At 48.1% G+C, this 16678-nt stretch overlaps 5 protein-coding genes across 5 annotated transcripts; 4 read left to right on the forward strand and 1 right to left on the reverse strand.

The window, feature by feature from the left end:
- Positions 1 to 2245: 2245 nt before the first annotated feature.
- N7518_005222 (SWIRM domain-containing protein) lies at positions 2246 to 3402 on the forward strand (the record flags this gene model as incomplete). Its single annotated transcript, XM_057186149.1, has 2 exons — positions 2246 to 2560; positions 2608 to 3402. The coding sequence occupies 2 exons, from the start codon at positions 2246 to 2248 to the stop codon at positions 3400 to 3402; spliced, it is 1110 nt and encodes a 369-aa protein (XP_057042919.1).
- An 843-nt stretch (positions 3403 to 4245) lies between these two features.
- N7518_005223 (CDC50/LEM3 family protein) lies at positions 4246 to 5719 on the forward strand (the record flags this gene model as incomplete). The annotated part of the gene is made up of 6 exons (XM_057186150.1): positions 4246 to 4339; positions 4389 to 4425; positions 4483 to 4579; positions 4643 to 5369; positions 5417 to 5579; positions 5635 to 5719. The coding sequence occupies 6 exons, from the start codon at positions 4246 to 4248 to the stop codon at positions 5717 to 5719; spliced, it is 1203 nt and encodes a 400-aa protein (XP_057042920.1).
- A 332-nt stretch (positions 5720 to 6051) lies between these two features.
- Positions 6052 to 7040, forward strand: N7518_005224 (zinc metalloprotease; the record flags this gene model as incomplete). The annotated part of the gene is made up of 2 exons (XM_057186151.1): positions 6052 to 6324; positions 6378 to 7040. 2 exons carry the CDS (start codon positions 6052 to 6054, stop codon positions 7038 to 7040), a joined length of 936 nt encoding a protein of 311 aa, XP_057042921.1.
- A 424-nt stretch (positions 7041 to 7464) lies between these two features.
- On the reverse strand, positions 7465 to 10852 carry spt16 (chromatin-remodeling protein SPT16; the record flags this gene model as incomplete). The annotated part of the gene is made up of 6 exons (XM_057186152.1): positions 7465 to 7959; positions 8013 to 10043; positions 10105 to 10257; positions 10322 to 10443; positions 10501 to 10585; positions 10673 to 10852. The coding sequence occupies 6 exons, from the start codon at positions 10850 to 10852 to the stop codon at positions 7465 to 7467; spliced, it is 3066 nt and encodes a 1021-aa protein (XP_057042922.1).
- A 583-nt stretch (positions 10853 to 11435) lies between these two features.
- N7518_005226 (putative MFS monosaccharide transporter) lies at positions 11436 to 16108 on the forward strand (the record flags this gene model as incomplete). The annotated part of the gene is made up of 9 exons (XM_057186153.1): positions 11436 to 11623; positions 11947 to 12491; positions 13464 to 14019; positions 14079 to 14156; positions 14230 to 14518; positions 14608 to 14801; positions 14857 to 15127; positions 15220 to 15661; positions 15720 to 16108. 9 exons carry the CDS (start codon positions 11436 to 11438, stop codon positions 16106 to 16108), a joined length of 2952 nt encoding a protein of 983 aa, XP_057042923.1.
- Between the last annotated feature and the right edge of the window lie 570 nt (positions 16109 to 16678).

The raw sequence follows: 16678 nt of genomic DNA on the forward strand, positions 1-16678 counted from the left end.
ATTAGTGGCATGGTAGGTAGTTGAACTGACTAGGTGCTAATTCATGGACGCGTTTTAGGTAGGGTGGCGGCTCGCTTATAGTGGCGGCTCGCTTACCGATTACGTTACACGTGGCTGCTGACTACTAATATACCACCAGATGTAAGGAATGTACGGAAGTGCGTCATTTCTGGTCGACAATAAGAAGCTAGTATTTAGGGACTAAATGTATTCTCGCCCAGGGGTTATATCACAATTGGCACTTATAGAACTTGTACCTTCCTATTCGGGATTATACTGTTGGTCGTTCCTTCTCGTTTACGCAGGCAGTTGTACCTTCCTTCTGGGATAAGCGAGGATAGGGGTATAAAGACCTATTTGTTGTTTTACGTTTGTTTTCTTTTCTTTTCTTTCTTCATACTTAATATTCGTTTAGCAATGCACTTCTTCCATTAGAAAGAACCTGGCACGTAACACTACTGCTTGTACCATACAAAACAGCCTCTCTTTTGTTCAACAATATACCACCAGATATAAGGAACGTACGGAAGTGCGTCATTTCTGGTCGACATTACGTTAGATCTCGGAGGAGAACACTCCTTTGTAGAATTACACTCATTTTACCCTTTGGTCCAGTATCCTACTATCCGTACCATACAAAACAGCCTCTCTTTTGTTTGTCACTAAGTATTATTTATACGAGTGATCTCGCCGGCTTACGGCCTTCGAGATAGTCGTTGCCGAGCAAAGCGACTGATTCTAACTTCTAATGCTGCGCAAAACCCCCCTCTTACTGGCTTATTGGCTTCACAGCGACCCTCGGCTAGATCAACTCCCCTGCTTTTATCATAATGCTAGGAGAAAACCTGGCCACGTGACATGTACGTAAGACCTTCTGATTTATACTTGCTTCGCTTCAGGAGCATCCCGGAGAATTGAACAACGGTAGGCGGGCCGTACAGTGCACTAATAGGGAATGGACGCGTTCATAGAGAGGCTGCCTCGTGTGCCTGATAAATGATAATGCAAGTTACAAGAGCGGCTCTGCGATCGCATGTCGGTGTATGATGACATCACTCTAAATATGGATAACGAAACAGTTTAGGCGCCTAGCGCAGGCAGCCATTCAACTACAACATATGACTCAACTTTAGACCTCGGGAAGGAACATAGATGAGTCAGACCCAAGTTACCCTATAAATGGAAGTACTCAAGAAAGGAAGTTATACTTTATGAAAAGCGACCGCAAAAGCAAGAACAGTATAGCATGTAAGAGGCAAGAGGGCAAGAGGGCAAGAAGGCAAGAAGGCAAGAAAGCAAGAAATCAAAGATAAGGATCTACACCAATAGATCACATGGTACTGGGGGGGTCAACGCTCGAAAATGATTGGCTGACCCCTCCTGCGGCTGATCCTATTAGGTGATTGCCCGCATGGGATGTTGTCACATGTGACCGGACTTAGGCAGGAAAATCAGGTCACATTAAATCCGAAAGTTACCGTAACCTTACACAGGCTACTAGTAGAGATTGGGCATATCTACTAAACCATGCTGGTAAATAGATATCAACATCGAGTACCGGAGACCAACCAAAAATACCATGGTATGGTATCACCCAAGTACCCAAATGATGAGATCAGCTGGTCCTTGCCAAATGACGCCCAAGCACAATCTTTCCCCTCCCTCAGATCCCCTTTTGCGCTCTGATGCCCTCCCAACTAAACCATTTTACAGTGAGTCCATTGGTCTCATGAGTCCCTCCCCTGGAGAAACTCGGAATCTCCGTTAAGCGCCACCCCGCAGTTTATCATCACACCCTCAGCCCCATCCCAACTGACTCACAGTTCGCTTTCAATATTCCCTTCAACCTGCCCTCCCTTTTCTTTTCCTTCCCCCCCCTTACCCTTTTCATTTTCCATTTGGTCCATTCTCGCTCGATGGACCATTACCCTATTCATCAAATTGACTCATTCGGCCATTGGAGCCTTAACCCCGAGACTTAGGTCATATTGGCTTATCGCCACCTGAGAGAGACAAAGAGGCAGACCCTGACAAATCACCTGTTTTGCCTGGTGATTCAACTTCCATTGAGTTCCATAAACACTCGCTCATCAGCTTTCGCCATCCATCTTCTCACTCTGCCTGGTGTATTCATCCCCTCCCCTCCTCTTTCCAGAAAACCTAGCCCTGGACACCATTGACACACAATTGACTACTTTAACCTCTTATTACCAATTACCGTTGGCTCAACGGTATTTAATCTGGAATGACTTCGTCCGCTGGCTGGAAACCAGCCGACCAGCCGACCACTATGCATCGTCTCCCATCCGTTTCTAGCCTTATGTCACCCCCAGAGATCAAGCCTCTCGAGAGCTTTCCTGTCTCGCTTTCACCGTTTGCAAAGCCTCGAGATTCCTCAACTCGTGACATACAGCTTCCACCCATCTCAGATGATCGAAAACGGACCCAGTCAGAGATGGACCTCCCATCGCCACCTGTGACTCCCTACACCGGGAACAAGAAGAGCAATCCCAACGCCTCGGACCAGATTGAAAGGGATTTGGGATCCCCCAGGGACCCTGTCCTTTTCCCCCTCAGGATTCCGGTACTGACGTTGCTACGGATGAGCCATTGTTCGGCCCCGTTCACCCTCCATCTGCAGAGGCACTTGTGGAAGAGCACATGAATTCTCATATGGCAATCTTTCGCAATAAGTTGAACAAACCCACACGGGATGAATATCTCCTCGCGCTTTCCTGTGTCCCTATTGTTTCGACTCAGTACAATCGCAACCCGGGTGCTTGGGCCCGAGAGGAACGCGAGACGTTGGAGCGCCAAATGGCCATGATGAACCGCTATCGCTCAGGAGATTACGAACCCAAGTTGAAGAAGATTGCTCCTGCTCCGGTGAAAAGACTAGGAACCCAACCGCGCGTGCAGCGAACTCGGGTCAAACGCACCCCTAAATCCACACCCAAGCAGCAGGTGTTTGATAACTTTGAACCCCCCCAAACCCCGCTTACCAAACCGCGTACCTTGGGTACGAATCGCGATGACACCGATTATCACTCACTCAAGGACTACTCGCCCCCGGCAGAGACGCTAGGCAGTAATGCCAAAGCATTGAAGGCTGATTGGAAGGGACAGATGTTAGATTTGAGCAATGACCCGGACAGAAATATTCTCAGTCCCGCCGAGCTCAATCTCGCATCTACCCTGAGACTTTCATGTGCGACCTATCTATGCAGCAAGCGTCGGATTTTTGAAGCTCGAGTTCGAGCTCTCGGTGTGGGCAAAGAGTTCCGTAAGACGGATGCCCAACAGGCTTGCAAGATCGATGTCAATAAAGCCAGCAAACTTTGGACCGCCTACGAACGCGTGGGTTGGTTTAGAGCTGAATATTTTCATCAATACCTAGCATGATATCGCAGGTTACGTGTTTTGATGGTACTGTGGATAATTCTGCCAGTTCATCACAGCCCGTGTGTCGCCTCCCATCACAGGCTGAGCAATAACTGACCCTCTATCTCAGTGTCTATCACTGGCAATACAGCCCTCGACTATTAATCCATATTTGAGTGCTCTCGGCTATCTGCACCTGACCAAGACAAACACCCAGGTGTTCCCTAGAATCAACCCACCTTATCTCTTGGCCTGTCGATTTCTTTTTCAATTGCTATCTCGCTTTTACGACTCATCATGACACATTCTTTTCTTTTGAGATTCCCCCCTTGTTGGTTTTCTTTCCATTCTGCATACAGATCCCATGGCTTTGATTCTTTCCAACTTTGGCTGCTGGCGTTTGGGTGCTTCACTTCAGTTTCGTTATGGTCTAGAATGGCAGGCTTGGTTACCCACGGGTGTTTTCTTTTCACTATTGCGATTGAATTTTACTGCTTGGTCGTTTCCTTTTCTTTCTTCCTTTTTCCTCGTCTTTGTTTTGGAAAGGCAGCAATAGCACATAGGATAAGGCTTGATACCCTGACCGGATATGGTTTTCCTATATCACAATGAATTGATATGAAATTGAGCTTAAGATGCAATTCACTAAAAACGATATATACTAGTTAATATATCTGCCATCTGTAGTTGACATGCCCAATTGATATGTTTCTAATTTAAACCGAAATAAAGCGGTGGGGCGCAATCGTAATCCTCCGGCAGCCCGGCGCCACCTTTTTTTTGACGTATCCCTTGTATCATCTTTTGCTTCACTCCAATCTGGATCATCAATTTCCCTCTTTGAAATAACCTTGGTCAAAAGCGATGTCTCAGCAAGTGACTCGTTCTGGGTCCATCGAGGAACAGGAACGTGCAAGGGAGGAGGGCGACAAGAAGCCAAAGTCTCGCCGACCAGCCAGTAGGTCCTGGGATCTCATCAACCCTTTGTCCACAACTAACTGTACCAGATACTGCTTTCCGCCAGCAAAGATTGAAAGCATGGCAGTGAGCTTGAGATTCCCGTATGCCTGCCTATGGAGCACCGTGCTAACATCTCACTAGGCCAATCTTAACCCCTAAAAGCGTTCTACCTCTGTTTTTCATCGTTGGCATTATCTTTGCCCCGATTGGCGGTGTTCTTCTCTGGGCAAGCTCTCTAGTATGCTTCGTTTCATACCTTTGCGTCCTTGACAGAACAGCTCTGACGACCCACGTGCTCTAGGTCCAAGAAATTTCCATCGATTACTCCGAGTGCTCCAGCAAAGCACCGACCGACAGCTATGCCTCCGTTCCTCATTATTCCGCGACCTTCAAATCTTCTACAGCAATATCGGCACCCACCTGGCGAAAGTCTATCAATGAGTCTTCGGGCACCGTTACTTGCACTCTTCTTTTTGAGATCCCGAACGAGCTTCCAGCACCAGTTTTCATGTATTACCGCCTCACCAACTTCTATCAAAACCACCGCCGATATGTTCAGTCGCTCGATTTGAATCAGCTAATCGGAGATGCTGTCTCCTACAATACGGTCAAGGGTGGCGTATGTGACCCATTAGCGGTCAACACCACGGCTCAGAAGGTATACTATCCATGTGGACTGATTGCGAACTCATTCTTCAACGACACTATTGGGAAGCCCCAAATCCTAGACCCGAATGCACCTGAGAATGATAAACAATTCTATGAAATGACCACTAAGGGCATTGCGTGGGCGAGTGATAAGGAACTCATCAAACCGACAAAGTACAGTATGGATGATGTACTCCCACCACCAAATTGGCTTTGGGCCAGCGAGAACGGTGTCTATAAAGAGGATCCCAACTTACATGAAAATGAAGCTTTCATGGTTTGGATGAGGACCGCTGGCTTGCCATCGTTCAGCAAGCTTTCCCGCCGTAACGATACCCATGGCATGCCTGCTGCAAGATATTCCATTGACATTGTTGATCGTATGTGTTAATACTGCCGCTTACCCATATCTTACTAAACTTTTCAGGTTTCAATGTCACCGAATACGATGGAACCAAGTCGATCTTGATCTCCACGCGAACAGTGCTTGGGGGCAAGAATCCCTTCATGGGAATCGCCTATGTGGTTGTTGGTGGAATCTGCGTTGTTCTCGGGGCTTTGTTTACTCTCGCGCATTTGGTGCGTCCGAGGTATGATCTCCTTTCTTTGTGGGCAGAAACTCCAAACTCCTAACCTACTTACTAGAAAACTTGGCGACCACACCTATCTTACTTGGGATTCAAATCAACCGAGCACTGCTATCGCCACGGGACGGGATAATGCCCCTTGAACCCCATCTTCCTGCTCTTTGTTTGGCGTTTTTTTTTCTTTTTCTGTTTCAATATGCCCTGTAAATAACCCCTGTGTTTAATGACCTCATCCTCAACTTTCTGACATACCAATCGTTTCATTTTCTTGAATCCTACGTGCTCCTAGCCCTTGCTCAAGACATGCATTCCTCGCGAGACACAGCATTCCTGATGGGATCTGGCAGGTTATATGGTACCCGCGAACCGGTCGGTCTTGAGATTGATGGTTCTTTTTTTGACTCTTTATCCACTCCTTTTTTCTCTTTTGGGACAGGTGTAAAAGGGGAATTCAAAATCAGGGTTTCTTAACATCATGGTGTGTCACTCGTTTTTCCAACTCGTCATCTTCGTCACCGTTTTTCTGCAGGCTTGGTGTAGCCCCTTTGCACTCCAGAAAAGAGGCGCCTGTGCTACCGAAGACCCCGGTGCAGATTTCTTGCATGAAGTAAGGCGCCTCCAATCGGATGAAGCCGATCTTGCTAGTTCGCAGGCCAGGAAGGCCCCGATCGAGATCGAGACCTGGTTCCATATCATCAGCAGCAAGTCGGAGACCACCCAGGTCACTGATAATATGATCAATTCTCAAGTCAGTTGCTTCTTTTCTCGACTGGCATTTCAGTGCTAATTATTTACCTACAGTTTTCTATTCTACAACAATCTTATGCAGATTCTGGCATCTCCTACCGATTGCAAGGTGTGACTCGTAATGTCAATGATAAGTGGGCGAGCAATGCGGATGATACGGCCATGAAAACGACTCTTCGGAAGGGAAGCTACCGAACATTGAACGTTTACTTCCAAACCGATCTGCAGGCCTCTCCCGAACAAGCGGGACGTGCTTTCGGGCACAGGGGTGCAGTCACCAACAATGATCTGGCATCAAGCGTTCTTGGATTCTGCACTTTGCCTGATCCGAGTGTCAACGCTAGTAGCCCGGCTTCTCAATATATCAAGGATGGCTGCAATGTTTTAGCCAAAACAATGCCCGGTGGCTCCTTGGATCTGTACAATCGAGGTGGGACTGCCATCCACGAGATTGGACACTGGAATGGCCTTTTGCACACCTTCCAGGGGGAATCTTGCTCAGTAGATAATCCTGGTGACCACATAAGTGACACGCCACAGCAGTCCACCCCGACAGATGGGTGCCCTGACCAGAAGGATTCTTGTCCAGACTCCCCTGGACTGGACGCGGTCCACGACTTCATGGATTATTCATCCGATGTATGTTATGAGCGCTTCACGCCCGGACAAGGAGAGCGCATGCGGAGTATGTGGATATCCATGCGTGAAGGTAAATAGCGCAACAGTGACGGGCAACAAGGCCAATACAAGCTCTGTATGGAGTCCATTCGCAGCTATATATGTACACGCAGAAGACATAAGGCCAGAATCAAGCCAGCCGGCCAGGCTAGTTGGTTACGATTCAGAGAAATAATACCTGTCTAATGAGCTGTTGGACGAATTTCATGTATGAATATTTGGCTACAGTACAGTTAAGAGACGTTAAGAGACTAATTTCCTCCCAATTAACACCGTAAATGTGTCTTGTTCTGATCCCATCCACCGTGGGCCCGAGTCAAATCGTACAAGTATTCGAAAGGCAATCAGGAGATGCAAGGCATTCGTAGCCCAACTTGGCTTGCCCATAGATTGGAACATGGAGTACAAGAAAGGGAGGGAAGACAAAGTCATTTTGATGCCCCAGCGGCAATAAAATGGTCGATTACCGCTTGCGCTTGATCCCGCGGTCATTGTCTTCATGGTCGGTCTCCTTGTCTTTACGTTTCGCCTTTTCCTCAAGGGCGTCCCAGTCCTCACCACTTTCCTCGTCGCCGCTGAAGTCTTCCTCGCTGGCATCGGCACTCGCGTCGTCATCAAATTCGCTGTCTTCCTCAGAACTCTCGTCCCCAGCTGCAAGCTCTGAATCGGACAACTCGAAAGCCGACTCCTCTTCCTCGTCTGACCCGTTCTCAGAGTCTGACTCGGCCGATAAGAAAGACCATCCACCATCGGCAAAGAAGCCGTATGGATCGCTGACGACTGTTTTCATAATCGTGGTCCAATTCAGGTTGAGCGGACCCTCGGTGAACGCAATATCAACAGAATCAAGCCAGTCCTTAACACCCTCAAGTGCCTCAACAGGAATCGTGTTGATATGAACGGGAGTCCGGCGGAAATCCTTAAAGACGAAGACCATGTCGAAGTTTTTGAGTCCAAACTGCACAGATTAGTAAACCAGGCTGATGAAATAGTAGAAGTGGAAATCATTACCTGAACTCTCTCCAGATGGGCTATTTCGATTTCATTCAATGTGACGGTCGTGAAAGGAGGTTCAGTGAGCTGAACTAGGGCATCTGTGGTCGGTTGAATCAAGACATTAGACCGGTTTGGAACGCCGGTAAAGCCAATTTCCCTGAATGGGATATCGACATCGACGCCCTCGTCCTTGCCAGCGTCCGCAACCTTCTCGGCAAAGGCCTTGAACTCGCGGTCCAATGCAGCTCTCCGCCGTCTTTCCTCCTGTTCAGCCTCAAATTCTTCCTCATCTCCGTAGCGGTGTTTGCGCCGACGGTTTCCAGTTTCATCAAATTGCATTTCCGTGGCCTCGCGATAGAATTGAATATCCTTTGTCTTCCGCTTTCCAATCATGATGGGCGTCTTGAGATGCACATGGATAAGAACGATCAATTCATGGGCACATGGTTGGAAGAACAGATGCTTCACGTTGCTGAAGAGCACATCGACATGCTCATTGCGGAAAGGCGATAGGTACCGGAGACCATTCTGATGAATTTCGACTTCTCCCGGAACACGCTTCCCATCCAAAGGAGGTCGGAGATAGACGTCAGGGAGTTTCACTGGACGTCGGTTTCTAATTTCAACCAGTTTATCCTGCTCAACAACATCCTCCAATTCCTTCTTCTCCTGCTCTCGTCTCAGGGCCGTTTTGCGAAGTTCGGTGATATCCTGGGCAACTCGTGCAAGCCGGTCGTTATCCTTGGACCGGAGGGTGAGGTTGCGAACAAAATGAGCTGATAGGTCCTCAAAGGGCTGGTCATCCTTTCGGCCCACACCCTGACCTGGAGACAGGAAGTTGATTCGTAGGTAGGCGTATTCCCCTTCGTCGCTTTTGCTGGCGTTCTTTATGGTGTTGATATGGAAGGGAACTGGTCGGCCCATGATAGGCACAATCACGGTTGAAGTCTTCAGGTCGACGTAAACTGTAAGGTCTTTGACCTTGGCGGGGAGTTGGTTGTCTCGCTTGTAAGACTCAAAGCGCTTGAATTTCTTCTGTGCCACCCCATTATCGTCTCCCGTAGTACCGGTGAACCGATCCAAACCTTCCTTTGTCTTCTTCAAAGCCAGCTCTTTTTGGTGTTCACGACGACGGGCTTCAGCTCCCTCATTGACCTGAGTTGGTCTTTCAGCACGAAGTTTGGTTCTTGTGACGTTTCTGCCAGCAGTTGCGCTAGATTTCGTCTCCTTTTTCTCTTTAACAGGCTTCTCTGGCTCTTCCTCATCCCCGAAGTAGAATGAGATCGAGTCCATGTCAATACCGGCGTCTTTGGTAAAAATATGAGGCCCATTTTCGCCGACACGAACCGTATCGGTGATGACCATGGAATAGGCACCATTCTTGGCATTCTTGGAGTCTGGATCCTTAACATCAGTAAGCCCGATCGTGATAGACAGTGTCATGCCGTTCTTCAAGACGCGGTTGTTCTTGGCATTGAGGACCATATTGGCATCCCGCAGCTCGATTCCAATCCCTGCGCCAACGTTCTTAACAAAGTGTCCCTCCAGCTCCGGCTTCTTAGACCGGACGAGACTCAGTGCTTTGTTGTAAACGTCCTTGGCGACCACACCATCTCGAACCTCTTTCATGGTTGCTTCATGGAGGCTAAGCAGTAGGGCATAGTTCGCTTCTTGTGATTTTGTTGGGTCAACCAGATATGTGCGCCCAATAAGCGAACTGTAGGTCTTGTATCTGATTCCAAAGCTGGACAAAATGATACCGGGTTCGAGGTTTTTATTGTCGGGAGTCGCTGTGAGCTTGAGATCGTAGGCACCTCCACTTTGAATTACAGGCCCGTAGGCCCAGTCGATTTGCTGGGAATCGAATTCCGAGGGCAGCCGCGCCAGCTTGTTGAAAAATTTCCCATCATCAATCTTTGCATCAACCTTTGCGGCGAGGGCTTTATGTGTCATCTTCTTTTCCTCGTCGAGCAAACGTGACATCTCATCGACGAAGTACTCTGACATAAGGCCACTACAAGCTCTGGAAGCATTGCGGATTGAGACCTTTTTTGAGACTATGTCAGCAAGCACCACCCGTGAAACGCACTGGCATAGAAAAACCAACCAATTCATCAGAATCTTTGATCGCAAAAGCAGCTGAGAGTGCAGGTGCTATGTCAACTTCCTCCACCTCTTTCGATATTTCTGCAAATGTGCGCTTCCATTCATCTGCGAAGGGTCCTGAAGCTGTATTTTTGGGTAAGGTGCCGACTTTATTCTGTAGTTATTGCGGTTAGAGGAAGGCAAATCGAACCGGTGATTTAAATGTCATTTTAGCTCACCCCTGCGCCCTTGATAACATCCAAGCATTTCTCAAATGCTTTGCTCTTTGATTCTGGGTCTTTGGTAGTGACCAGAATCTCGACGGGAATCTTTCCTTCTTTTAGCGGCTCAAGGTGTTTCGCTTAAATTTGATTTAATTAGCTATGTGGCGCGCAGAAGTCCATGTGTTGATAATCACCTTTCTTGGCTGTGGTGACCACGTAAATCGCCTCAGTTGTGAGAACAAATAGTGTCGCTGGGAATTCATACCCGAGAAGCCAGAACTAATCACGAGTTCATAAGTAACGATGTTATGAAGCTCACGGGCCTCTGTGGGACACGGATAGGAATTTTGGAGGTGATTCACATACATGCATCGCGTTGTTCTTCTGGAATGAGTTCTCCTCATCGGTCTTACCCATCAGAATGACTATGGACCCTGCATTGCCAAAGAGGGCATTGCCCGAGCGCTTGTCGGCCTTCCATGACGCATAGAAACTAGACAGGCGGTTGAAAAAGTTGTTATTGTCAATGGCAATCTCCTCAGCCATGGTGATGGCCTGATGTGGGCAAGATATGCCACAGTCAGAGACTAAGTTGATGGCAAGAGAGCTCGGTGGAGAAGCGCAGGAGCTGTTGTAGGTATGTCCGAGTGCTAAATTTGTTGAGGATGAAGGAGAGGGAATGAAGGTAGCATCAATGCGACCACTGCGATGATGAGAGATCAAACACCAATAGAACTAGGTTGTGGAAGAAAAGACAAAGACAGAAAGGGACGGCTTAGGGGAAAGTGAACGCGAAAAGCGCGTTCCTGCACTCTAGGTCTCTCCAGATTACCGTATCAAAGTATTACCACTTTCATACTAGCGCTGTTTTCATGTTTCTCGAATCCGAACATGTTTTATGAATATCTCTTCTCACTGACTTTCTTTCTATCTTCAACTTTCAAGTTAACATGGCGTATGTGAGCCTTCACTTGGTCGTCTGATTAGATAACAAACACCCTGTGATGCTGCCCTCTTTTCCCGCCCACATCGCCTGCGCTTTGGAATTCACTATCGACATTGAGCCAGTCTCTCTTTGACAAGCACGCTTTCCTACGATGTACACTGGCTTTTTAGTTGTCTGTAAACAATGAACTCTCCGATAGCTCCCATCCTCCTCGAGCCTCACCTCGGCGAACTTCCTGGAAGTTCGCGAAGGATTTCTCGCAACGATGCAGCTACCGGAGCATCTGCCGCCGGCGTTCGCGCTCTCAGTGCACAGATGGTGGCCTTTTACTTCAGAGCACCGATCAAAGCTTTCTTTCGTATGCGTGTTGAGTATGTAGTATCTATGGACCTGAAGATCTTTGTATTGACAATATTTTACCTAGTTATATGGTAAGAAACACGATCAACCCATCACCAGCCTTGGTTGCTTATCATTTGAAATAGGCATTTGCGAGAGCTGTGAACCCACGTGTCGCCGAAGGCAAATGGTCTCTGCATACGACAACCCCGGGATTATTGCTCCACGCCGTTCGGACATATGGCTGGCGGTTTATCCCGAATCAAGTGCTTCCACCATTGATGGCAAATGCAGGGTGACATATACCAGAGGATATGGCCCCAGGCGATTCAAAAAGGCTAACTATATAGATCAGGGTTGGTGCCGTTCTTTACACGTCCTATCTCCAAGTTTTGGGGGCCCTACATGAACCTGTGTCCCAAGGGGTGAAGCGAGTATGGCCCCCGGCTCCTCCATCTGCAACATTCGCTGCTGGATTCATAGCCGGCACAATTCAGTCGATTGTAGCCGCCCCTCTGGATGCCTTACAGGTTCGCTTTCAAACCAATGACATGCTGGAGGGTCAGTACCGGAGTATGTGGCATTATGGCCACCATAAGCTCAAACAGATTGGTCTCCGTGGGGTCTTTGCGGGTTGGAGCCTATCATTCATGCGGGATTCACTCGGCTATGCTGTGTTCTTCTCCACGTTCGAATACATCAAGTCACAGTCCTACTATTCATTCGTCACTTGGTACTATGGCTCCCTGCAAGTCGATCATGTGGGCATGCTTTCATCGTCCAGGTCTAGTGATCGTGGTGTGCCACTCATCAAGCCCCACTATGCATTGGAGCCATGTTTCCTGCTGATGGCCGGTGTTGTGGCATCGGTCGCTCAGCAAACCATTCAGCATCCTATAAGTAGGATTCAAGACCTTCACCTTGGTCGTCTGGAATATCTGGATCACCAGGCCAGCTTCATACCCTCGCGACAGAAGATGATACAATTCTACTACCATGCCTATCAAGAGACCTTCAAGAGGTGCGAGCGGAAGGTTGCGCGGGCCGGGGGCTGGCGCTCCTGGTTGTTCCGTGGATTTATCGGGAGCTCTCTTCGCCAAGTACCTAGCACTAGTGCTGGCCTGATCATTTTTGAATTGGTGCGCCGACGGTACGCGAATCCCGCAGACGCTGTCCATATTCAGAGTGATGGATATGACATCCTTCTCACTTAATGACCTATATGACAGGTTTTCTTTTCCCCTCGCGTCTTTTTCTGTTTGTTGTTTGCGCTTTTTTATCCTTGTTCATTCCGAAGATGGCGTTACAGACATAGAATATGATTTCATTAGACGTACATACATTTATGTACATACAAGCGATACCTACTTCATAAATATCTTCCTGGTAACTAACTACTTATATGTATTAGTAACCCATTTGTCGATCTATCCCGAATTAGACGGGACGATACGCTCTAGTACGTATTAGTACTAGTACGTACTCCGTATGCGTACAGATCACCTCTTACTAGTTATTAGGATGGCTTATCTTCTTTTCTCTCTTTCATACTTCTATTTGACGAAAATTACTATTCTAACCTAGCTCCTCGGAAAACACTTGATGAAAATCATCTGAATCCCTCTATCCTATTCTATATTTGTCGTTTTGGCCGTGTAATACTCTCACTTTTTTGCCCAAACGCACCCCCTCTCCCCAAATCTCCGCCTGACCGTCACCCCATTTCGACGGTACTTCGTCATCTTGCGTCGCGTGTGACTTTACGTAGCTAGTCGCCCGTGGCCACATCGCCTGAGTGGCGCCCTATCACGGACTAATATAGTGGCTTCCAAGGTTGTGCCCAGGTGGTACCGTTGCTGACTACTTGCGGAGAACGTCTTATCGATATCATTAATTCCATCCGACTCCGCATTCTTTTCTCCGGGACAAAGGGCTGCGAGGTTCAGCCCGTCAATATCGCCATCATTTCTCCGACTTCTCCCTCACGCGCCTCTAACATACCCCTCCAGTCCATACCCTCTGATTCTCGCTCGATCCATTCGGCCAAATTATTGGAGTCTAACGAGAAGGGTAATCGACGGTCTTCCCATTCCTCTGCTCGCTCGGTCGGGTCTGACGTCTCCATCTGGTCAGATACCGGTGACCTCGCCGAGCAGTTCGCTGAGGCTGAAGATCCGCTACAGATTCACCTTCTCAATTCCTCAGACCGCCAGCTCTTGCGTCGAAAAGAGCGAAGGGAGCAGCCCAAACACGTCCGCTACCCTTCAAACTTGAACAACGAGCGTTCTGGCGTCGATATTGAAAAGATCAAAATACCAGCCCCTCCCCCGCGACATATTTCGAGAGTTGAACGCGTGCTGGCCGCCATAATGACACCCAGAGATGGACCAAACACCCAGATGCACGGCTTAGTCGGAAAACCATTACTGTGAGTGTCTTAAAAGGCCAATACCGTAATTTTTACCACTGACTCTGGTTTGCATGTAGTTACTTCACGAGTGTGTTTGTATCACTGGGTGTCTTTCTTTTTGGCTATGACCAGGGTGTAATGTCTGGGATCATAACGTTCGTGTCTAATCCCTCGAGCATAGACTCGCCATAAAGATAACGAGGAGCGGAATGTGGCTAACAGATACAGTGGCTGGTACTTCAAAGATTACTTCAACCAGCCTTCTCGGGCTACAATTGGCACTGTGGTTGCAGTTCTCGAAATTGGTGCATTCATATCCTCGCTCCTTGTGGGTCGTATCGGTGATGTGATCGGCCGTCGAAGGACTATACTCTATGGCTCCATTGTGTTCTTTATTGGCGGCGCTTTTCAAACATTTTCCACGGGTATACCCATGATGATGGTCGGTCGTGTGATTGCCGGTCTAGGCGTTGGTGCCCTCTCTACTATCGTGCCAGTTTACCAGTCTGAAATATCGGTTTGTACTCCCATTTCTCCATCGATCCTCAAGGCTTTTTCTTTGCCTCCCTCCCCATTCTATCGCCAGGTACGCTGACGAATTTCAAGCCTCCCCACAACCGTGGGAAGCTCGCATGCATCGAATTCACCGGCAATATTGCTGGGTATGCGACTAGTGTGTGGGTAGACTATTTCTGTAGCTTCATCGATAACGACTACTCCTGGCGCCTGCCACTTCTTTTCCAGTGTATCATGGGTGCCTTACTTGGAGTTGGCAGTCTGATGATCTGTGAATCACCTAGGTGAGTAGAAATCCCATCCATCGTCTGCTAGGCTAACTCCCAATCCTTTCCTTAGGTGGCTTCTTGATAATGACCACGACGAGGAGGGTATGGTGGTGATCGCAAATCTTTATGGCGAAGGCGATCTCCTCAATGACAAGGCCCGTCAAGAATATCGTGAGATCAAGATGAACGTCCTTGTCCAGCGACAAGAGGGCGAGCGATCCTACTCGGACATGTTCCGCCGGTATCGCAAACGTGTTTTGATTGCTATGTCGGCCCAAGCCCTAGCTCAACTCAACGGGATCAACGTAATCTCATACTATGCGCCTCTAGTGTTTGAATCGGTATGGACCTAGAGTCTCCCTCCATGGTGCTATGCCGGATACAAATGATATTCAAAAGGGTTCAGGATTATGCTGACCAATCTACCATATAGGCCGGTTGGGCTGGACGGGATGCCATCCTGATGACTGGAATCAATGGTATTTCATACTTGCTGTCTACCATACCACCCTGGTATCTCGTGGATGGCTGGGGCCGGCGACCGATTTTACTCACGGGTGCCGTTGCCATGCTCATTTCGCTTTCTCTTATCTCCTACTTTATTTACATTGAGATTCCCGCCACCCCAACTCTGACGGTGATCTTCGTTATGCTCTATAATGCAGCTTTCGGGGCATCCTGGGGCCCCATTCCATGGTTATACCCCCCAGAGATTTTGCCTTTGAGTATTCGTGCCAAGGGTGCAAGTTTGAGCACCGCTTCAAATTGGGCATTCAATTGGCTCGTGGGCGAGGTAACACCTGTTCTTCAAGAAGTTATCAAGTGGCGGCTATACTTGGTCCATGCATTCTTTTGTGCATGCAGTTTTGTGCTTGGTAGGGTCCCTCATCCGTGGTCATCTACTAGGGACCATTATACTGACTATCACCACAGTTTATTTTTTGTACCCCGAAACGAGTGGGGTTCGCCTCGAAGATATGAACGTTCTTTTTGGCGATGCTTCCACTGCCATGCCGACACCCGCCACCCAAGGCGAACGGGGGTCGCTGATGGGTGCTGGTTCACCCGTCCCATCGCTCGACCTGCGTCGGCAGTATGGTCAATTTGGGGCAGATAATTCCATCCCTGGTCTAGATATTGATCCGCCGACTTCAAGCCATGAGGGAGCCAGCAAACGCGGACGCTCAAATTCTCACCAGGGCAGTGTCCGCGGCGAAGGAATTGGTGGCTGGATCTCAGACATGGTCAGTCGAAAACGAGGAGCGGGCGCCGGTGCTACCAGCAGTCAATATAGACGTTTGGAGCAAGGAGAAGGCGAATGAAAGAGTTACGGGTAATTGTGGCCTCGGACTGGATAGAGGAAGCAAGAAAAGACCAAAGAATCCGATGTTATATCTCCTTTCCCCATCTACCAATGCCTTCTGTTGATCTCAAGTTCACGTTCACGGTATATACCTATCATACGAGGCTTTGCATTGATGTTGTTCTGGAATTTCCTTGTTACATATGTGTCTGTGCCAATGATTTATATATATATATATAATATCTAGTTATAATACATGTACTATAAATGATTAGTATATTTATAGCACGGAGCTAGAATTACAAGGGCCAATGTTCTGAAAACGGCCCGCTAAAAGTGGACTTGTTTATCCTCCTTGAGGCCACGGATCTCACTTTCTCCTTGATTCCCTCAGCCCACTCTCTTGTCTCACTTCACTTCACTTCATTTCATTTCATTTCATTTCGTTTTCGTTTTCTTTTTCTTTTTCAATCTACTTCTGGCATTGCTTCCGGTATATCCGCTAGATTTGCCCCCATTCTATCACTCACTTACCCAGGGGAATGGCAATGTTCTCTTAAATCTATCTGTCCTTCTATTATCGGTCTAC

This window comes from Penicillium psychrosexuale (assembly GCF_028828465.1).
Source record: "Penicillium psychrosexuale strain IBT 29551 chromosome Unknown utg000003l, whole genome shotgun sequence".
Lineage (NCBI taxonomy): Eukaryota > Fungi > Ascomycota > Eurotiomycetes > Eurotiales > Aspergillaceae > Penicillium > Penicillium psychrosexuale.